The sequence below is a fragment of the Perognathus longimembris genome, chromosome 3 (assembly GCF_023159225.1).
Source record: "Perognathus longimembris pacificus isolate PPM17 chromosome 3, ASM2315922v1, whole genome shotgun sequence".
NCBI lineage: Eukaryota > Metazoa > Chordata > Mammalia > Rodentia > Heteromyidae > Perognathus > Perognathus longimembris.
This window is the reverse complement of record NC_063163.1, coordinates 37,480,772-37,505,214: the sequence shown is the minus strand read 5'-3', so window position 1 is coordinate 37,505,214 and position 24,443 is coordinate 37,480,772. Positions and strand designations below refer to the sequence as shown.

At 38.8% G+C, this 24,443-nt stretch overlaps 1 protein-coding gene across 1 annotated transcript in view; it reads right to left on the bottom strand.

The window, feature by feature from the left end:
• Naa16 (N-alpha-acetyltransferase 16, NatA auxiliary subunit) overlaps positions 1–24,443 on the bottom strand; it is a 62,970-nt gene that overhangs the window by 10,568 nt on the left and 27,959 nt on the right. The window contains 5 exon segments of the mRNA XM_048341293.1: positions 11,799–11,927; positions 13,102–13,254; positions 13,776–13,945; positions 16,044–16,116; positions 20,720–20,826. Coding sequence (XP_048197250.1) covers positions 11,799–11,927; positions 13,102–13,254; positions 13,776–13,945; positions 16,044–16,116; positions 20,720–20,826 — 632 coding nt within the window.

Sequence of the window (24,443 nt, the reverse complement as noted above, 5' to 3'; positions counted from 1 at the left end):
CCAATCGTCACACCCTGGCACCCAGCCCCAAAAAGCCCACAGCAACGCGGGACACACACACAATCCAGGACCAGTAAGTTCCCCATTGCCCCCCGCCCCCAAAGGGGAGACCAGCCCTAGCAGAGACCCAAAACCTACAAAGAAGCTAGAGCTCCCTCCCTACCCCAAGGGAACAAAGGAGCCTCACCAAGGCATCCTCCCCAAACCCCCAGCAGAGGAGCCAGAACCTGGCTGTACTGGCCCTGCCCCGTCCCCAGCAGGGCCCAGGGTCTGGTAGGCATTGGAAGCCCCACCTGAGGCGCCTGGTCCTCGCGGTCTTTTTGAACAACAACCACAGACTCGCGGGTGTACAATACCAGCCCAGTAGGGACATCTGGGTCCAATCACATGCCCCCTCACAGCGGAGGCACAGAGTCTGTGGGGACCAACCCACGCCCGGACACTTGATCCTACCGGGGCCCACCCATACCGCCCCCCACAGCAAACTCTCGAGAGGGCACAAGCACTCTCCAACAACTCGGGTCAACACGCCCCCAAAGGAAGCACTAGAGTGCACATGCACGTGCCCCCCGGAGGGCTAGCGTGGGCCAGCATGCTAGTCCTCCAGCAGGAGGATCGTCTGCCCAACCCCCTGCGAGAGCACACAAGCAGACAAGCTGCAACACCCGCCACACAGGTGGGCAGGGCCCCTCAACGGCAGCGCCTGCTCTGATAGGCACACGTCACACAGGCGGGAAGGGCCCCCCAGCGGCAGCGCCCGTGGTAGGCGCACTCCGCATAGAGGGGCAAGCCGCCTCTCAGCAGCAATTCTCAATCTGAGAGGTGAGCTCCTCTGACCAAGGTACCCAGTGGAAAAAAAAAGCCTCCACGCCATGCTGAATCAGCGACCAGCAAACCCCCACCAGGGGCACGCTAGAGTCAGCACAACACAGCGGCAGAACACTATCCGGCAGAGAAAGACACAGAACCTACCCACCCCCAAGTGCAGGGAGGGTGACCACCTCGGCAACAACCGAGACGGGCACGCTCACCCACCGGGCAGTAAGGTTCAACAGCCAAACTCAAACCCAGAGCCAGGACACAAACAAGTCCCCCACTGACGGAACAGCGGGAACCAGAAAAGCCAAACCAGGGAAGCCACTCTCAGATCTCCAGATGTGCAAATCACAAAGAAATATAACAAATTTCATCAAAGGGCAAGCCAACTCGCCAGCTCCAAAAAACAGCACGACTGAAGAGGAGATGGAGAATAAAAAAACAACTGAGGCTATGTTAGCAGAAATGATGGAAAGCCTCAGAAACGAAATCAGAAAACAATTCCAGGAGTTCAGAGTGGAAGTCTCGAAGGACATCAAGGAAGCCAAGAAAGATATGGAAGCAAAAATGGTTACAGTGCAAACCTCCGTCAAAGAAGACCTTAACATCCTGAGAGGTGAAATGCATGAAAAAATAGATTTAAAATACAACTCTTTAAAGGAAGAAATTTCCACGATCAGAGCTGATCTGGCAACCATAAATAGCTCTCTGACATCCATAAACTCCGCACTTGAATCCACAGCACAAAGAATTGACCATATGGAAGCCAGAATCTCTCTCGGACAATGATGCAGCCGATAAGAACCAGAAAATTACCACACTCCAAGAAAAGGTAAAGCTCCAGGGCAGAACAATCCAGGAGCTAGTGGACAAAGACAAGAGATATAATCTGCGCATAAATGGAATAGAAGAAGGAGCCGAATACCAGAGCAGAGGGCTTCAAAATATTCTCAATAAAGTGATTGCAGAAAACTTCCCCAATCTCACAAGGGACTCCATCCAGGTAACCGAAGCCTATAGGACACCTGGCAGACCAGATCCTAGAAAAGCCATGCCAAGGCACATAATATTCAAGACTTCATATCTCAAGAATAAAGAGCAAATTTTGAATGCAGCCAAAGCGAAGAAAGAAATTTATTACAATGGGAAGAGGATCCGAATAACAGCAGACCTCTCCACACAAACCTTCCATGCGCAAAAAGAATGGAAGAACACCATCCAAGTCCTACAAGCCAACAATTGCCAACCTAAAATAAAATATCCAGCGAAGCTGGAGTTCATATTCAAGGGGAAATCCAGATCTTTCCATAGCAAAGAGGATCTAAAGGAGTATGTGAATAAAAAACCAGCCCTACAGTGAATTCTAAGAGGGGACTCCCACCCAACAGAAACCGTACAGGACACAAAGACAGGAACACAAAGACAGGAACACAAAGAAACTACAATAGCCAGAGCCCAACAGAAAGAGCAGTTCACTAAAGACAAGGAAAAAAAGAGGAAAAACAGCCCAACAAGAAAATGGAAGGAGAAAAAACACTCTTATCCTTGATCTCTTTGAATATAAATGGTATAAATTCTCGGCAGAATGGATCTGCAAACAAAAAGTTGCCATCTGTTGTCTACAAGAGACCCACCTTACAGCAAGGGATAAAAACAGGCTCCGAATGAAAGGATGGAGCAAGATCTTCCAAGCAAACGCACCTACCAAAATGGCAGGAGTAGCCATCCTGATCTCAGACAAGCTGGACTTTCATTAAAATCAACTCAAAAAGACAAAGAAGGTCACTACACTTCAATACAAGGAAAAATCCAGAATCAAGACATCACGGTGATAAATGTATACTCACCGAACAAAAGAGGCCCTACATATGTCAAGCAAATTCTCACAGAACTACAGAACAAGATAGACCCAAACACAATCATAGTGAGTGACTTTAATACCCCACTCTCTCCAAGAGACAGATCCAACACCCAGAGGATTAGCAGGGGAGCTGAGGACCTAAGTAACACCATATCCCAAATGGATCTGACAGATCTATACAGAATCTTCCACCCTACAGAGACCCAATACACCTTCTTCTCAGCAGCACATGGGTCATACTCCAAAATAGACCATGTCATAACCCACACAAAGAACCTCAGCATATACAAAAGTATTGACGTCCATCCTATGTATTATATCTGACCACAGTGGACTAAAGGTAACCCTCAATAACAACGGTTACCACAGAAGCTATACACAATCTTGGACACTAAACCCCACACTGTTATCCAATATTTGGGCCACAGACCAAATTAAAGATGAAATTAATGAATTCATAAGCCACAATGACAATGAAAATACACCACAAAGAAACCTATGTGACACAGCTAAGGCAGTACTGAGGGGCAAGATCATCGCCCTCAGCACTCACATTAAAAGAATGGAAGCAGAGCAGGTGAATAACCTCACAATGAAACTAAAACAACTGGAGAAACAAGAAATGATCAAATCTGAAATGACTAGGAGGAGAGAGATCACAAAGATTAAAGAAGAGATAAATCTGATTGAAAATAGAAAGACCATTCAACAAATAAATAAGACTAAAAGCAGGTTCTTTGAGAAAATAAATAAAATTGACAGACCCCTTGCAAGACTTACAAAAAAAAGAAGAGACTCATATACATAAATTCAGGGACTCCACCAGAAAAATAACAACAAGTACAATAGTATAATATTCAAACAAGTACAAACAATAAGTACAATATTCAAACAATCATAAGGAACTATTTCCAGAACCTCTACTCACTAAAAAACAATAATTTTACAGAAATGGATCAATTCTTAGAGAAGTGTAAACTGCCCAAACTGAACCAAGAAGAAATAAATCATCTAAATAAACCAATAACTTACAGCGAGATACAGGGGGTAATCAAGAACCTCCCAACAAAGAAAAGCCCAGGCCCAGATGGATTCACCAACGAATTCTATAAAACCTTTAGTGAGGAGCTAATACCAATACTCCTCAAACTCTACCGCAAAATAGAAACAGAGGGAGAAATCCCAAACTTATTCTATGAAGCTAATATCATACTCATTCCCAAACCAGGCAAAGACCCCCCCAAAAAAAGAGAACTACAGATCAATATCACTAATGAACACAGACACAAAGCTCCTCAATAAAATATTAGCTAACAGGATCCAGAAACTGATCAAGAAAATTATACAGCATGACCAAGTAGGCTTCATCTCACAGACACAAGGATGGTTCAACATCCGTAAATCAATCAATGTAATTCACCACATAAACAGAACTAAAATCAAGAATCACATTGTTATCTCAGTCGATGCCCAAAAAGCCTTTGACAAAATACAACATCCATACTTATTAAAAGCTCTGGAGAGAACAGGAATAGATGGAACATTCCTCAAAACAATAAAAGCCATACACAACAGACCAACTGCTAACATCATATTAAATGGAGAGAAACTTAAATCATTCCCCCTAAATTCAGGAATAAGACAAGGATGCCCACTCTCCCCACTTCTTTTCAACATAGTGCTAGAATCCCTAGCCATAGCAATAAGGCAAGAGGAGGACATCAAAGGGATCCACATCGGCAAGGAAGAAATCAAGCTATCCCTATTTGCAAACAACATGATCTTATATCTGAAGGACCCAAAAAACTCAGTACCCAAACTCCTACACCTAATAAACCATTTTGGCAAAGTAGCAGGATACAAAATCAATCCACAAAAAATCAGCAGCTTTTCTGTACACCAGCAATGTACAAGCAGAAAGGGAAATTATGGAAACAAATCCATTTACAATAGCCAAAAAAATAATAATAATAAAGTACCTAGGGATCAACCTAACCAAGGACGTGACGGACCTATTTAATGAGAACTATAGAAATCTAATAAGGGAAATCAAAGAAGACACAGGGAGATGGAAAGACCTCCCATGCTCATGGGTAGGCAGAATCAATATAGTGAAAATGGCCATATTGCCCAAATTGTTATACAAATTCAATGCAATCCTATCAAAATCCCAGTTACATTCTTCACTGAAATAGAGAAAGCAATCCATAAATTCATAAGGAACAGCAAAAGACCTAGAATAGCCAAAGCAATTCTAGGCAAAAAAAGCAGTGCAGGAAGTATCACAATACCAGACTTCAAGCTCGACTATAGAGCCATCATAACAAAAATAGCCTGGTATTGGTATAAAAACAGACCGGAAGACCAATGGATTAGAATTGAGGATCCAGAAATAAAACCGCACTCTTACAGTCAGCTGATATTCAACAAAGGAGCTAAAGACATACAATGGAATAAACATAGCCTCTTCAACTACTGGTGCTGGGAGAACTGGGAAGCCATATGCAGAAAACTCAAAGTAGACCCAAGCCTATCACCATGCACCAAGATCAACTCAAAATGGATCAAGGACCTCAATATCAGACCTGAATCCTTGAAACTGCTGAAGGACAGAGTAGGAAAGACGCTAGAACTTATAGGCACAGGAAGGAACTTCCTGAATATAGTCCCAGGGGCACAACAAATAGGGGAGAGACTCGACAAATGGGACTACTACAAATTAAAAAGTTTCTGGGCTGGGGATATGGCCTAGTGGCAAAGAGTGCTTGCCTCTTATACATGAGGTCCTGGGTTCAATTCCCCAGCACCACATATACAGAAAATGGCCAGAAGTGGCACTGGGGCTCAAGTGGCAGAGTGCTAGCCTTGAGCAAAAAGAAGCCAGGGACAGCGCTCAGGCCCTGAGTCCAAGCCCCAGGACTGGCCAAAAAAAAAAAAAAAAAAAAAAGTTTCTGCACAGCTAAGGACATAGCCACCAAAATAGAAAGACAGCCAACCGTATGGGAAAGGATCTTTAGCAGCACAGCAACAGACAAAGGCCTAATATCTGTCATCTACAGAGAACTCAAAAAACCAAGCCCCTCCAAGCCCAATAAACCAATTAGGAAATGGGCAAAGGAGCTAAAGAGAGACTTCACAAGAGAAGAGATAAAAATGGCAAAGAAACATATGAGGAAATGTTCAGCATCCCTGGTAGTAAAGGAAATGCAAATAAAAACAACCCTGAGATACCACCTCACTCCAGTTAGAATGGCCTATACTCTGAACTCAGGCAACAACAAATGCTGGAGGGGGTGCAGGGAAAGAGGAGCCCTTCTCCATTGTTGGTGGGAGTGCAAATTAGTACAACCACTTTGGAGAACAGTATGGAGGTTTCTCAAAAAGCTCAATATAGACCTACCCTATGACCCAGCCATTCCACTTCTAGGCATCTATCCGGAACAGCAGGTCCCAAAATATCAAAAAGACATTTGCACTTCCATGTTTATCGCTGCACAATTCACAATAGCCAAAATATGGAATCAACCCAGATGCCCCTCCACAGATGAATGGATCCAAAAAATATGGTACTTATACACAATGGAATACTACATAGCGATTAGGAATGGTGAAATATTGTTATTCGCAGGGAAACGGTCAGGACTTGAAGAAATAATGTTGAGGGAGACAAGCCTAGAACACAGAAAACAAAGGGGCATGATCTCCCTGATATATGACTGTTAACAAAGGGAGACGGAGAGACAGTAGAGACCAGGTCTGTGAAACCAAAAACTGCTTGTCAAATGGTATTCCCCACAGGATTGGGGCAGCGACCCAACAGTATGTAACTAAAACCAAACAACTACTCAACATATAAAGGTCAAAAATCGACTTCTCAGTGGAATACAATAGCTCAAAAGCTATGTATGTATGTTCATATAAGACTACTGTCGACATATTGTCTAATATCGACATTACATTTAAAACCCTAGGCGAATTTTCTTGGTCTTGGCGACGTGGCTACTGTATATGTTCTTGGTACATTGTGTATTGTATATATGTCTACCTGACCTAGGGCAGGGAAAGAAAAACACAGTGTAAGATAGCACAAGAAATGTACACACTGCCCTACTACGTAACTGTACCCCTTTTGCACAACACCCTGTCAAAAAAATTTTGTTTAATAAATAAATAAATTTTAAAAAATAGAAGAAATGAGTATGATTCAATATACCAATGTAAATCAAGCTTTTCTCTAACTCATGCTCCCTCTGCCCTAGGGGTAAAGTCCTTATAACTTACTGTGTGGAAGACACAGTAATTAACTGTCCATAATCACTTGATAATTTTAGTCATCTCAGTAATTTGAAACATGCTATATACACAGAAAGTTAACTACTTGAGGCTTTAATAGAAGATTTCTAAGGTAAGAATGAAAGTACAGTGTAGACAAAAAATAAAGTTTTCACTTTAATTCATACTTATAACTACAAAAAGATGCTTTATGGTACTGTATTTGAAAACTGCATTCTCCCCATTAATAGGACAATTCATTAGTAATAACATTATAGTATTATATTATTTCATAAAACCGTTGGTGGTTTTCCATGATGTAAAGCAAGCTCTATCTAGCACCACTGTAATAGGTTAAAATTTAATAGAATTGACTAAGGGAAAATGACAGTGCTAAAAGTCATGTAACACATATGTGATGAAAACATATGAGACTACAGGGCATTTATTAGATTAAGAATGTGCAAAAAGACAGACAACCAGTTTAAAGAGATATGTTTAGCAGCATTTGTAGACATAGATTTTAAGCTAAAGTCTTAGGAAAGTTGAAGGAACCGCAATCACCTAAGCTGCCTCTTTATCAGTAACAGCCCACAGGCTGCCTCTCTCCAGTTAGTGTCTTCCATCAACAGGGTGACCAGCTTATCCCAGTTTGCCAGAAGCTTTCCCAGTTTTCCTGTGAAGCACTGTGTCTTAGAACCACTTGGCCATAGGCAAACCTAGGTGGCTACTCACTGTATAATAATGATGGTACAAAGAGTATAGCTAGATTAAACCAGAATAAGTATAATACTGCAGCTACAGCTTATTAATATTTTTGCTTTGGAAGAAATGTGTGTTGCAGAATATGACATCAGCAACTAAATCATCTTAAACACTTGTTCTCTATGTTTGTCTCTCAGGGATGAGGTGGGAAACTGGTTGGTGACATTCCCACAATCAGACTTGAATAAAATTAAGATAAATGAGCAAAGAATTGAAAAAAGTCACTCATAACTTCAGAATGCGACTGTCTTTAAAATTTATGTTAGGCCCTCTCTTTTGGCTCAAATTCTCCTGTCCATCTTGTCTAGAGTTTCTAGATGAGACTACTAAATCTTACAAATAGAAAAGCAACAAAAACTCTGGACATTAAAATAACAACTAACTAGGAGGATAAGCAACTTGATTTCTTTCCTACAGAATCTGTAATTATAAAACATATCAATTTGACAAATCCTAAGATGTAACAGGTTTTAATCTATCAAAAATCCTAGAACTAATCAGTTAGAAATATATTACTGCCCCATACCAAATATAAATGAGATTCAGTTAAATAAGATGCCAATCATTAAAAAAAAAAAGGAAAAGTGAAAATTCTTCAAAGATAGTCATTTAAAATGTTATTTTGCTGGGGGCTTTTGCTTCTTAAAAATATTTTTATTAAAAAAAATTATTATCTATAAGTAGTTGTACAAAGGAACTGCCACTCAACAAAGCAATTTGTGATTATAATGTGCTTTGAACACAAGTTTAGAAGTTTTAATAAAAAATTTTTTAGCATGAGGGTTAAAACTCAAGGTCTTTAGCCTGTGGCTTTCTTGCTGACAGCCAGCACTCTTCCACTTGAGCCACAGCTCCAGTCCAGCTTTTTGCTGGTTATTTTGAAGAGTCTTATGGGCTTTTCTGCCCAGACCTTTAGTCTCTGGATCTCAGCCCCTTGAATAGCCACAACTACAGATATGAGTCAGTGGTGCCTGGAAATTTTCAAGAAACAAATCTCAATTTTCAAGCATCAGACTGGGTTGGTCTATATAACATTTGCACATCATCGTAAAATCCTACTTAGAGAATCAAAAGAGAGAAAAGATGTATGGAACATTCTGGAATTTTAACACTTCAAATACCATTTCTAAGAGCTCACAATAATAATGGATCCTAGTAGAAACTTCCTTCAATGAAAGAAATTTTTTAAATTGTTTTTGAGATATGGTCTCATGATACAGCCTAGGATGGCCTCAAACTCATGATCTTCCTGCCTCTGCTTGCTAAGTGCTGGCATTACAGGTATGCACCCCCATACCCAGCTTGAAAGAATTCTTGAAGGCAAACGCAAGACCTAGTCTTTATTTGAATTTGTTTCTCAACTTGATTTCTATTTTAAAGTGAAGAGCAAAGTTTCTGTATATGAAAGGTATTTATTTTCTTATTGAAATATTTAAAATCAAGGTAGGTATAAAGTAACTCATGTAGTTTACTACTAAAATAAATACTTAAATTTTATAATTACTCTCAAATTCTTCCAATGACATTAGGAATTTTCTTTTAGATTTTACTATTTTATTAGAAATTAATTCAATAAAGTATCTTGATTAACTATTTGGTAATCCTATTTGTAATAAACACATTTTTACATACAACCATATATATAAAATACTTATATTAATCATGAGTTAAGTCTATTTACTTTTAGTACAGATACACTCATTATAAAAAGATTACTCTGTACATCATTTTGACAATTAATTTTTAAAAGATTAGTTTACAAGTGGCATAAAAGGTGGTTCTTACTTGATTTTAGTTCTTCCTGTGATCAAATGCCAGCAGCAAACTCTCAAGACAAAGTTTCTACCAATAACATGATGTTACATTACAATGTTTCCTGCTATGTTTTAGTCATTGGTAAAAAATTACTTCTTGCAACTTTTTTCTTCAAAAATGCTTTCTGCCAATTAAATCATTGCTTGAATTAGAAATAGTTAACTCACATTATGGAATCTGTGCTATTCAGTCAAAATCACTATAAATTTAGGGGAAACACTTCTTACTTAAATGAAACTTAGTAATGAAAGATATTACTTATCATATTCTAACAATTCTTAAATAAAATACAAGAGCCAGCTACATGAGAGGCAGAAGTGGGACGATCTCAGTATGAAGACAGCATGGGCAAAAAATTCAACAAGATCCCTATGCCCTTAAAAAACAAACAAAAAAAACCCCACAAAAAACAGAATAGTGGCACATGCCTCTAATCTCAGTTATAAGGAAGGCAGAGAGGCAGTAGGATCACAATCTGAAGGTAGATTTAGACAAGAGTGAAACACTAACCAATGCCAAAAAAAAAAAGAAAAAGAGCTGAAGGTGTGGTTCAAGTGGTAGAATGCTTGCATAGCAACTGCAAGGCCCTGCGTTCAAATTCCAATGCCACCAAAAATTTAGAATATTAAGGTTAGAAAGAATAAGACTTAAGTTTACAATTAAATGATTCTAAAAATAATCAAATTTCAGCTGGGTGTTGATGGCTCACAGCTGTAATTCTAGCTACTCAAGAGGCTGAGCTCTGAGAATCACAGTTTGGAGCCAGTCTAGGTAGAAAAGTCTGTAGGATTCCAATTAACCAGCAGAAAGCTGGAAGTGATGTGGCTCAAGTGGTAGAATACCACCAGCCTTATTGAAAAAAGCTATGGGACACTTCACTTAAATAGAAAATTCAGAAAGTTCGAGTTATGCCTTAGAGAAATTACTTCTTAATTCAGAAAACAATTTATTCCTCACTAAAGATTCCTCACTAAAGAATGAGGTTATTTGGTTGATTGTTTTTATACTTGCTATACAAGCACTCTACCACTTGAGCCATGCCCTTAGCCCAAGTAGAATGTTTTTAAATAGCATCACATAGGAGGTGTTAGCACAAACTAGTAATCCACAGGGGCTCTCAGTTTTCCTGAGACAAGACTTGACTTACTATATAGATCAGGTTGGCTTCATTCACAATCCTCCTGACTCTACTTCTCAAATGATGGGATTACAGGCATGTGCCCCCATACCTACCTCTAATCTTCAATGCATCACAGAAATAAGGGTTTGACTTAAACTAGAATGTTTGGATATTTTACATACCTATCATTCAAGCACTTTATAATTTTCAAGAAGAAAATGACAAGACTTTTCTCAACAGATAACAGCCATCAAGGCTTAAAAGAGCAAAAGAAAAAAAAAGTAAAACAGATTATTTCTATAAAGGCTTTGGTATAATCCTAGTTCCAGTTCCCATCAAAAGCCACCCGTTAATATACAGCCTTCCTTTTGGGTAACCTCAGAAGTTTGACATGAGAAGGAGGCCAAAGTGACTGAAGGCCATGGTGCAGACATCAGGCTCACCTGACTACGCCGCCTGAGGGTTTGTCAGCAGGGGAACAGTGGTGCAGAGTGCCCCACAACTGAGGGCTGCTGAGGATTGCCTCAGGGATGTACTTGCGGCTCCTTTCCTCCTGTGGTCCATGTGGAAGGAGAGTGCTTCAGAGATGGCAAAGAACAGGAAAACAAAAATTCACACAAAGAAAAAGAAAAGTCCCCTCACGAAGGCAAACACGCACAATTCTAAAAGCAGGTAATAAGCCAGCAATGGGGCCATCAATTGCTGTAGAGTCCTGAGTGTGAGAACAAGCATCCTGAGAAGACAAACTGGAGAGAGGCTGGCTGTGGACCAGATCCTGGCATTCACATGTGGAAAGAGGTTGCCATCAGCTATGGGTCCTCGGAGGCTAGTGAGGATAATCAAGTAAGGGCCCCTCCAGGGAACAGACATTTTGAGTTTCTACCAATAGCCCCAACAGTGGTTTAGTAAATTAAATTTCCTTCCCTTTATTCTTCAGATAAAAATATACAGACATGTCAAAAGCATAACCATTTCAGGTTAACAAGAGCAATCATTTATTCACATTTCTGGTTTGAAATAGTAAAGATCAAGAGTTTTTTTTAAGAGGAAGCAAAGTATTTAAAAGAGGCAAAAGATTTTGTATAGAAATCTACCTGCTGTCTTGTCACCTTATGCAAGAAAACTGAAGTCTAACAACTAACAACTTATCCTTTCAACTTCATGGCACATTTTCAAGGCATCCCCAAATCTCCCAAGCCGCTGATAAGCTGAAATACATTCTGTCTGAAACCACATACATTGTATTTCATTTGGATTTTCCATGGCAGATATTCCTTCCTGAAATGGAAGCATTCTTAAATGTAGAAAACAAGTAGTAAAACAGGTAATAAAAATCCCGTTGTTTTTTTTTTTTCAGCTTGTGCAGTTTCCAACACCAGAAAAAAAATTGCTCCTAGGGCTTGAACTCGGGGCTTGGGCGTTGTCTCTTAGCTTTTGTGCTTAAGGCTATCCCACTACCACTTGAGCCTCAGAGAAAATGAGGCCTTTTGGTAAGAGTCTCATCTTTAATGCCCAGGATGGCTTTGAACCATGATCCTCAGATCTCAGCCACCTGAGCAGCTAGCGTCACAGATGTGAGCCACCAGCATCCAGCTTGTTCCTGGGTTTTCTATCCTACTTGTCTACTAGTACTTTTAATCACGAACATGTACTAATTTCATGATGTAATATAAAGTCTATATGAAAAAGGATATGAAAAGATGATAAAGAAGAGAACAGAAAGAATATTCCAGTGAACTAAAACTCAAGAATGTCAAGAGACTAGCACAGTTCTGAAGGTTACATAAAGAAGAATTAAAAGGTAGCAGTAAATTACTAGGGAAACATAATTTGGGATATGAACCAAATTTTATACATAAAAAGTATACATATTGCATACACTTGTATTAAGAAATTTTGCTGCTGCTATTGCCTTTTGATCATCCTCTGCCACAAATTCAAAAGAGACATACATACAAGCAAGTACAACCATACTGGGCATGTGGGCTAAATTGTATTTTTTTTAATGAATTCTTATAATCTTCAGTGGTGAGGTTGGAGATGTGACTCAGGTGATAGGGGACTTGCCAATGATCAGTAAGTGTCAGATACTGAGTTTGAGTCCCAGTCTTGGGCAAAAGAGAGAAAGAAAGAAATATACTGAAATAAAATTCAATGGTTAGGGCTGGGGATATAGCCTAGTGGCAAGAGTGCCTGCCTCGGATACACGAGGCCCTAGGTTCGATTCTCCAGCACCACATATACAGAAAACGGCCAGAAGCGGCGCTGTGGCTCAAGTGGCAGAGTGCTAGCCTTGAGTGGGAAGAAGCCAGGGACAGTGCTCAGGCCCCGAGTCCAAGGCCCAGGACTGGCCAAAAAAAAAAAAAAATTCAATGGTTAATTCCACAAATCATACAATTTATGTTAATTATACTAACTCAGACAATTACAAACTATGTGGGGTTTTTCCTACCCTTGTGAACTTAGAGCACATTTCCTCTGCTGCTTTTATCATATTTGCTTGAAGCATATATTTTGCTCATTTGGAATTAATGAATCTATCAGTTGTGTCCAAAGACTGAGCTTCATTCATCCATTTTGCAGCTTCTCTGAGATTACCCATATGCTATAAGAGATGAAAGTATTAAGCATCAAGAGTTCATGATCAAAAGAACCTGAGTGAATATAAGTTTAAAAAATTAAAAATTCAACATGTCTGCCAAATTTATTTAGAAATAGTAACAATTCATATTTACTAGGAACTTAATCAAGTGATTAACACTAATTACATAACTGTGTAGCATAAAAGTCCTTAGGATTATCTGAGTATTAGAGAAATATTACCAGAGTGCACTAGAAGTTACTGTTACAACTCTAAGGGATATTAAGACAATTTAATTCTTCAACTAGTCAAAAAACATGATTAAGATTTTACCTTGTAAATTTTTTTTTTGCCAGTCCTGGGCCTTGGACTCAGGGCCTGAGCACCTTCCCTGGCTTCTTCCCGCTCAAGGCTAGCACTCTGCCACCTGAGCCACAGCGCCCCTTCTGGCCGTTTTCCATATATGTGGTTCTGGGGAATCAAACCGAGAGCTTCATGTGTAGGAGGCAAGCGCTCTTGCCACTAGGCCATATTCCCAGCCCTACCTTGTAAATTTTTGTTTTCATATAGAATAATTCTATTAGAGTTGGAGTACTAGTTATTGCAGCATTAATATAATCCAAAGCTAAAGAATATTTTCCAAGTTTATCAAAATGCTGGGCCAGGAAATAGTGAACCCAAAGTAGAGTTGTTGGAGGTTCCTTCTCCCCATTCTCTAAAATTAAACAAGTATTAAATTATTAGATGGAAGAATGCTAAGTAAGATAGATCACATACTTTCTCCTATTATAATGCAATTAATAGCTATTACAGCAAAAAAAAAGCCACTCAGCAAAAAATGATTCATTTCATCACAAAGAGGTATGACTTCATGCCATAAGGTTCAAAAGGTGACAACAAAGCAGAGAGAAACAAAATCCTAGTTTGGCTGACTTCTAACACCAAACTCCCTCCAAAGAAAACAATGTTCTGGTAAAAATATAAAATCAATCCAATTCTGTGAACTCTCAAGCTAAAAGAAAAAATAAAGAGCCTGAGGGAAAAGTCAAAGAATGTAATTTAAGCAGAGACAAGAATTGGCACACTGCCAGGGTAGAGCCTTTTCTAGGCTACATCAGAGAAGGCCAAGGCTGAAGGGTATTACTCAAGGAAGAGGACATACCCTTGACAAAAGACATATCCATGCCATGAAACTCTGAGAACTCAGCCAAAGCCTCTAACAAAGATGGTTATAAATACAGATATCTCTATTTTGCCTATCCTGTGCCATCAAGCAATAGAAAAGTAGAAATAAGCTCTCAAAATGGATTTCAGAAAAAAAGACACTAAGAACCAAAATAAATTGGAAAAGAGTAAACTTAATACAACAAAACTAACAAGTTTCCTAGTTCAGCTAACTAAATGACAAGATAATAAATGATGGGAATATATCATTACATATTAAAACACTAATGGGAACAAAAACAAGTCAACAATTTATCCTGTTTCTCTTGCATAAGTTGTATTTGAAAGAAATCAAATTAAAAAAAAAGAACTCCATGGCTGGGAATATAGCTCAGTTCCAAGGTGAATTCCTGGCTTTAATCCACATTATCACTACCAAAAAAAAAATCTAATAAATGCTAAAAATTAGGCCCTTAATAAATATAGCTGATAAGTACAGAAAATGAAGATGACAAAAATGAAGTAAGGAAGCTGGACAATGGGTGCTGAAGTCCCGAGGTCAGAGGTCCATGATAAACCTTTCAATGGATTCATCAATTTAATATCAAGTAAGAGAGCATCGGAATGCCTCTGCCTCCTGATGTGATACAACATCAAGCACAATTCATAACCTGTGAAGTACTCAAATAGCTTCTAACTATTCACATTTAAAAATAAGAATGATATCTTTATTTTTTAATTGATTTGTCAGTCCTGGGGCTTGAACTCTAGGACTGGTCCCTGAGCTCTTCAGCTCAAGGCTAGTGCTCTACCACTTGAGCCATAGTGCCACTTCAGTTTTCTGGTGGTTAATTGGAGATAAGAATCTTATGGAACTGCGTGGGCTGGCTTTGAACCACAAGCTCAGATCTCAGCCTCCTGAGTAGCTAGGATTACAGGAGTGGGCCACCAGTGCCCGGTTAATAACAATGATACATAATAAGATTGACATATAATAAATGATACCATGAGAAAGCAATCAGACAAATCTAGAATATGAAATGTTCTACAAAACAAATGACCTTTAAAGAAAGGCTGATTACTGCCCTATATTAAATGAAAATAAAACCTGAATGCAAAAGGTAGCCTTTACTATATTTAGATGGAAATAAGTCCATTAAACAAGAACATATTAGTCTGAATAATAGAGGGAACCCCAATGTATAATGGGATAGTGGAAATGTACGCTTCCAGTGTTGTATTTGAAACACTGTATCTGAAATTTTCTTTAAAAATATTCAAAGGGCTGGGGGCTGAAGCCTGTAATCCTAGCTACTCAGAAGACTGAGATCTGAAGACCATAATTCGAAGCCAGCCCAGGCAGAAAAGTCCATGAGACTCTTATCTCCAAAAACTTACTCAGAAAGAGACAGAAATGGTGCTATAGCTCAAGTGGTAGATAGGGACAGTGCCCAGGTCCTGAGTTCAAGCCCCAGGACTGACAAAAAAAAAAAAAAGATTGAAAGTAGCCTCATTCTATTTACTAGTTCAAAAGCTACTTAATAAGTAGCTATCATGTAGCACACATAAAATAAAAAAATTGTATTCTTGTGATTAAAAATAAATTGAAATGAGTAGTTAAATTCCAATTTGATCTAAACTGAACTTACCATATGGGTTAAAAAAGTCACACCTTTTAAGAGAGGCTTCATAGTTTGTAACAAGTTCCTGGATTATAGAAACCTGTTAAAGAAACATATTTGAATTTTTAAGCTTATTGAAAGTACTTTAATTTATTAATTAAATTAGATTTGAAAAACATCATATGGTTTATTTTAGGCAAGCACTCTTGCCACTAGGCCATATTCCCAGCCCCGATATGGTTTATTTTAGGACAGTGAACTACTGAGAGTGTCACTACTAGGGTGCCTGTTTGGTTCCACCTCCTAATATGACTATTTCAGGCAGAAAGTGAGAAAAAAGAACATACCCTGCTGTCTTTATAAACAATTTTTAAAAACAGTAATTTCTCATCTCAATAGGCAGTACAAGGTTTTGGCTTTCTTGCCAGTCCTGGGGCTTAAACTCAGGGCCTGGGCACTGTCCCTGAGCTTCTCTGGCTCAAGGCTAGCACTCTACGACTTGAGCCACTTCTGGCTTTTTCTGTTTATGTGGTACTGAGGAATCAAACCTAGGGCTTCATGCATGCTAGGCGAGCACTCTACCACTAAGCCACATTCCCAGCCTGAAGACAAGGTTTAGAAGACAAATTGTTATTACAAGCCAGGTGCTGGTAGCTCATGCCTATAACCCTAGCTACCCAGAAGGCTGAGATCTGAGGATCGCAGCTCAAAGCCAGCCCAAACAGGAAAGTCCATGAGACTCTTACCTCCAATTAACCACCAGAAAATCTTTAGAAATGGTGCTGTGTCTCAAAGTGGTAGAGTACTAGCCTTGAGCAAAAGAGGGACAGCATCCAGGCCCCCAGTTCAAGCCCCACAACAACAACAAAAAAGTATTATTATTAGAATACCTATTTTAAAAATAAATACACCTCTGTATTTATTAACAGCAATTTCTTTGTTTTTTACTTCCATGTTTGGTGAAGCTATAAGGCATATAAACATTCAGATTTCCAAAACTGCTATTCCTTATTAATAAAAAGTGGGAAGATTCTAAGTTTCAAAGTAAACATGAAATTTTAATTTTTTTAATTAATTAATTAAAATTTTTTTTTTTTGCCAGTCCTGGGCCTTGAACTCAGGGCCTGAGCACTGACCCTGGCTTTTTTTGCTCAAGGCTAGCACTCTGCCACTTGAGCCACAGCGCCCCTTCTGGCCATTTTCTATATATGTGGTGCTGGGGAATTGAACCCAGGGCTTCATGTATACGAGACAAGCACTCTTGCCACTAGGCCATATTCCCAGCCCAAACATGAAATTTTAAATGAGTATTTTTTGCTTATTATTGTTAGCAACTCTGGCAAAGGGAAGAAAGTTAAACCTATACTTAATATAATTGTAGGTTTTCCTGCCCAATTTACCTAAATACTAGTAAAAACAAGTTCTGAAATTTTGCTTACTATTTGGTGAAAATTGGAGCTGCAGTTATTTTTATTTTCAGAAAAAAAGAAAAGCTAATTCCTTCTTTCTCAGGTCTCTTTACCAATTAATCAAAATTTACTATGGTTTTTCAGCAGCATAAGGTTGAATATACATCATAAAATCCTGAACAGACAGACTTGGGTATTCATGACTGCGAAAGAAACCTCTGCATACATTTCACACACACAAAAAAGACACTATGACTTAATTAGCTCTATTTTTAATACAAACTAATCTCCAATCCAAAAGGTCATAGAAAAAAAAAGAGAGAAAAGAAAGCCAAAGTAAATCAACATCTTTCTAATATGACACACACTGGAAAAAGAAAAAAGATAGGGCTGGGGATATGGCCTAGTGGCAAGAGTGCTTGCCTCGTATACATGAGGCCCTGGGTTCGATTCCCCAGCACCACATATACAGAAAATGGCCAGAAGTGGCGCTGTGGCTCAAGTGGCAGAGTGCTAGCCTTGAGCAAAAGGAAGCCAGGGACAGTGCTCAGGCCCTGAGTCTAAGCCCCAGGACTGGCAAAAAAAAGAAAAAAGATAAAAGACAATGTAAATCACTTCTAATATGTTTCTAATGTGATGTTGCCTCCTATGACACAACTCACTAAAATTAAGACAAGCAATAAGGAAATAAGATGGAACCACATTAACAATCAGGAAAATGGGAAACAGAAAAAAACAAGATGTGAAAAAATTACATACAATGATTTCACTGACATATTTAGTGAAATACACTCAGTGAAAGTATGAATAGATTACAGTGGTAGGAAAAGGTAGGTTACTTTTGTTTTAAATAATGAAATGCATGCTTTTTTTTAAAGACAGTGGTTCCACTGGACGTGGTAGCATACATTTGCAATCCTAACACCAGGAAGGCCAAAGAAGAATGATCCTGAGTTCAAGTCCAGCATAGTCTATCCAGTGAGATAAGAAAAACTGAAGAGGGGAAGGGAGAGGAGGAAAAGGAAAGAGAGGGTGGCTTTTGCTCATATCAAAAAAACTGTTTTAGACTGTTGTATCACTGTTGTAATTACTTTCAACATGCCATGTGAAACTGTAGCATCTGTTATTGATGATCCTCTTATATCCCCTTCCTGTGGTTGTACCTGCACTATCTCTGTATCTTATCTGAGTACATTGGACACCGTGTATACTAGTATTAGAAACAGGAAACTGAAAGGGAATACCAAAATCGAGAGCCACAGGGTAAAAAGACAAACAACTACAAAAGCAATACTTGCAAAACTATTTGGTGTAAATCAACTGAACAACTCATGGGGAGAAGGGGGAAGGGGAGGGGGAATGAAGGAGGAGGTAACAAACAGTGCAAGAAATGTATACAATGCCTAACTTATGAAAATGTATCCTCTCTGTATGTCAGTTTGACAATAAAAATTTAATAAAAGAAAGAAAAAAACTGTTTTATCTGTAAAAGAAATCTCTGCATACATTCCATGTAGAAAGTAAAATAGTGGACATGAAAGGCTAGGAAAAGAAGGGGACAGATAGAAAAATACAGTTGCATAAGAAGACTAAGTTCTAATGCTCTACAGCAGAGCAGGGTAACTATAGCTCATAACAATTTTTTTTATATTTCATAAAAGCTGTGAGAGGAGTCCAAGATTCCTAGTCAAATAAATGATACAGATTTAAGAAGCTAGAAATGCTACTTTCTCTCTTTGATCATTATACACTGTACACATTTTGATTTACACTGTACCCTAAAAACATGCATTTTATATCAATAAAATAAATGCCATTTTATCATTATCATTTTATCATTATTTGTTTTTACCACTGTTTAATTATTTTGTTTTTAGAAAGAACTGTACTGAAAGTGTGATCCTCAGATCATTAACATCACCAAGATTCAACATCAGCCAGTAACTTTAGTTAGAGACACACTTTTGGACAACACCTCAGATGGAAAGAATCAGTATTTCGAATTCAACACAATCTGTTTACCAAGTCCTCTAGTTAAGTCTGATACACAATTAAGAGATTGAGAACTACTAATAAAATTTTTGTGAAAAGATTACTATGAAATAAAATTAAAGGTAATGGATACCTCGAATCTATCACAATCGCCAATTTCACTTAGACTACCAAAAACTAAAATATTTTCTTCTAGACTTAAATTTTTAGTATTTAAGTTATTTAGGCAATTTTTTTCATAAACTTAAAATGCCATCTACTGGCAGTCTGCAAAAACTGCTACTAGGGTATGTTTTAAATAGGGTATGTACTTTTGTTTCTGGAAAATAAAAAACTTTCAGAATCAATTTTAATAATTTAGCTAACTAGACAAACAAAAAATGTAATAAGAAAAACGTATAGGACATACACAGAACTTATCTATTATCTATCACAAAGAAATATAAATGTGGTTTGGAGGTATGGCTCAAATGGTAAATAGAGTATCTGCCTAGCAAGCACAAGATCCTGAGTTCAAAACACATTAACACACTCACAAAATATAGACACCTATATATTTGGGGTGGAGGGGGGGCGGAAATACTGTTCCTGGGGCTTGAACTCAGGTCCTGAGTGCAGTCCCTGAGCTTTGTTGCTCAAGGTTAAAATACTACCATTTGAGCCACAGCTCCACTTATAGCTTTTGTTGTTTTTGAGTAGTTGATTGGTGATAAAGAGTCTCACAGACTTCCCTGCTCAGGCTGGCTTCAAACAATGATCATCATATCTCAGCCTCCTGAGTAGTTAGGATTACAGACACGAGCCACTGGTACCCAGTTTACATATATACACATACACATGCGTATGTACAACATGAGGCCCTTAGTTCAAGCCCCAGGACTTGCACATACACACAAAAAAGCTTGTCATGTGTATTCTCCATTAACCCTCTCCTAATATTCACTCCCCAGAAGAACCTATTTTACTCTCCCATCATATTCTTTTTTAGTACATATTAATAGTACAAAAGGGTCTTCTTATGGTATTTTGTACATGTATATACTGTATTTTAATCAGAATGACCTCTACTACCTCTCTAAAAATAATCTTTATAATAATCTCAAAGTTTTTACTTTCTGTAAATTTCATAGACTGATTGTCCTTTGATATTATTTATATTAACTATATGTATATAGTTTTAGTATATCTGTTATTAGAGTTAATTACTAAAATAAACAATAGAATAAAGTAGATTAATTCATAGCATATTACTTGGGAATCTTTCTATAAGAATAGCAAAACTGAATAAATACCAAATTTTACCTTTTCTGTATTACAATATAAAGATTTCAAAGTAGTGAACAAGGATGGACACCCTTTACTGAATTATGCTCTTAGGAACTTATCCACTGGTTCTCTAAATTTTTCACCTAGAAATAAAAGCACATTTTATTATGCCTGATTGATACAAATAATTCTTAAATGAATTTACAAAGACAAAGTACCGCACAAATAATTATTCCCTATGCAAGTTTTTTTTAAGTTTTAGCAAGGATTATTTTAGTGAAACAGGATTAAATACAGTGAAAGAAAAACAATTCTTGCTTCCCATGCAGGAAATGGGAGTTGGAGACTCACCCTATTCAACGTTTAAGCACCCCAAAATAAATCACGGTTATGGTTGTTATGTAAAAAGCATGACACCAAACCTTCAATTGGCTACTATATGTCCCCTGGAATAGATTAAAAATATCTTCAAGGAATATTTTTTAAATAGGTAGGTAAGCAAAATAATTGGGCAGTTTTAGAGAGTAAACATAAACCACTAACCATCCCAAATATAGTCAACACCAAGCATTTGCTTGACCTCTCACTCACAAGTACTGAGTACTATCTATAACTCAAAACCCTATGGACAACTCATGAAACACTCCGAAGACTTCTATACCCACCAGTCCTGGAGGACTAGTCCAAATATATTTTTAAACACAATCACTCATAGAAAAATCAAACATTTTGTTCTCTTGTCAGAAGCTACTCAGAATTCCTTTTCTCAGTCACCTTTGTTTGTCTAAATCAGATTATGCTGGCAGATTTTATTTAAAAGATAAATTACTCAACTTACAATTATTTGTAATACGGAAAGCACCTTCTCTCACTAAAGTATGTATGAGAAAGAATGAAAATGCTTTTTTCACTCTAAACAGAATGAAAAGGAAGTCCAGATGCATAACAATTCATTTTTGTTAAGACAGAGGAAAAGGAAAACTATATACAGACTTCCCACATATTTTTTCTTGTCTATGCATAATGTATTTCTGGAAAAATACACCATCAACTGGTAACAATGGTTGTCTAGAAAAAAGTAAACTTGGTAGCCAGTGAGAAAAGAAAATTACTTCACTCATGACTCTTTTTATTTCCCTTTAATTTGGAATTATATGAACATATATTTAAATAATTAAGAAGCCTGCACAGAACTATATATCTGCTCAGTCACAAACCACATGTCAAAATTACTATTTGTCTTATTCATTTTTCTTTAGATATAAGAAAACCTTTTGTCAGGCATAGTGGCTGCCACCTATAATCTCAGTGACTCAGGAAGTAGAAATTTGGGAGGACTATGGGTCACTTAGCAAAAAGTCAGTATGATCCCATCTCAAATTAACAGCTGGAAGTGGTGATATGTTTCTGTCATCCCAGATACACAGGAAGCAGAAATATTAGTATCACAGTCTAGTCCTACCCAGGCAAACATAAGCCCTGATGCCAAACATGAATAAAGCAGAAAGGGCTGGAAGTGTGACTCAACTATAGAGAGACATTCTGGCAAAAACAAGGTTTATAAAATAAAGGATATACCTTGAAACCCACAAAAGTTAAAAAAAAAAAAAGACTCAAAAGCTACATATGGTATGATTCTATGTATGTGAAATGTCAAAACAGCCAAGTCTGCACAGAAAAAAGGAGATTTAGTGAGTGCCAGAAAGTGAGGTTGGGATGACAGTACCTACTAGTGGTTAAGAGATTTCTGTTTGGAGTAATGGAAATTTTCTGTAACCACAGAGTAATAATCCATCATACTAAATACTAAATATACTAAGTATGAATATACTAAATTACTGAGTGACACTTGAAAAAAGTTTTATATTTTAATTGTATTTCAACAAATATTTTTAAAAAGAGGCATAGGACTAGGCAATGGTTCATGCCTGTAATACTAGCTACTCAGGAGACTGAAATCTGAGGATCATGGTTTGAAGTCAGCCTGGGGAGGAAAGTCAATGAGACTCTTAGATTAACCATCAAAACCAAAAACAAACAACAACAACGGCAAAACAACAAAACTGGAAGTGGAGCCATAGCTCAAGTGGTAGAGTAGTAGCCTTTAAAAAAAGAAGCTCAACTTGCATATGCTTGTCCAGATTGAAAAATTAAACCCAGAGCACCCACTCTGGAGAAATGTTTTCTTCTTGTTCTCTCCAGGAAAATGAGGACCATGTTGGACTTCTTCTGCTCTTCCATGGGAATATGGAAAGCCTGACTGCATACGGCAGGAGGCCGGTAGGAGGCAACCAAGCTTCCTTTCCTTGTTTGCTTTCTAGATTCTTTCTTGAGCGTCTCATGGCACAATGTTTTGCCGTGGCGATACTGCCCACAGCGTCACATAAAAACTAAAGAAATTTTGCACTGTGTTTCTTCCTTTCCTCTCCCCCTGCTGCTAGACTTGGGGAGTCCCGTTGAAAAGAAAATAGGAGCTGAGGGTTTTGACACTCAACCCCAATATTTCATGATAAAAATGTTTTGAAAAAAGTAAGCGCAAAGGTTTAGCGCCTTCGCTTCAATGTTTATAAAGAAAAAGAAATGTTTTACTAATCACTTATGTTTATCAGCTACTGTGAAGTACCAGAGATGCCAGAGCTTCAGCCTACTTCTACCTCACCGCCAAAAGTGGAATGTCTGCACTTTTCCTGCACTTGGCGCGAAAACCAGCTAAGGACTCCGACTTCTCTAGACAAAGCCAGATGGATGGCCACTTTACCTACCCCTTATATATCTCATGTCAGCATTTGCCTTATGCGCACATATGCCATGTGTTTACAGCACCCCCTGCTAATTTAAAAAACAAAAAAAGGGGCAGATGTTGGGGATTCACGCTGCCCTTCCCCCAGCCCTGGGCAGTGTGGGAGGGAGCCCCTCCCACCTTCCAGCCTTAACGGGAAGAGAAGCCCCCAGCCCCTGGGGCGAACACGTGTATGCCATCATGGCGGGAACTTCTACAGAGACCCAGCTCTTGGGGGGCTGTAGCCCCCGCCCACAGAGGAAGTTTCATGACATCACCTGATGGGCAGCCCAGCTCAGCTAATCAGTTAGTCATCCCAAGTCCCTCCCCTTCCGCCTTTGTCACCGTAATAAATTCTTCTGCCTGCTCTCTGGAAGGCTGAGGCGCATGGACCATCAAAAAAAAAAAAAAAAAAAAAGAAGCTCAAGCCCTCAGTTCAAGCCCCAGGACCAGCAGAGAGAGAGACAGGGACAGAGACTGAGACAGAGATGAAAGAAAGGGGGAGTGGGGGAGAGAGCAAGCAGAGCAAGGAGAGAGGGAGAAATGTGAGCTTAAGCATTTTCCATAAAACATTTATTTGGTAAATGTTCCTCCTTACGTAGTATTTTCCCATCTTAAAAGTCACATGCAGGGAGAAAGATGGCGCCGAAGCAATAGGGAGGCACCCCGACTCGCACCAACTGAATAGCGAGCTGGGAACTCCAACACCCAACACTCCACCAAGAACCCAGCAAAACCAGCATCCAGAAGCAGTGGAGAAACGCAGGAAAACAAAAAGGAGCAAAAAAGAAGAACCGAAAACCTACACGGAGCCGGAGATTCATCGGGGCACCCTCCCCCCACCAGCCGACCCTGGCCCAAACAGGGCCAGGCTGGGAAAGGGGAACCCGGCGATCGGCAGACAGGTTGCCAGGAGCGCAGAATCCATATAGCGGGAGACCCCACGGACACAAAGCAGGGTGCGGACCAAGACACACCCGG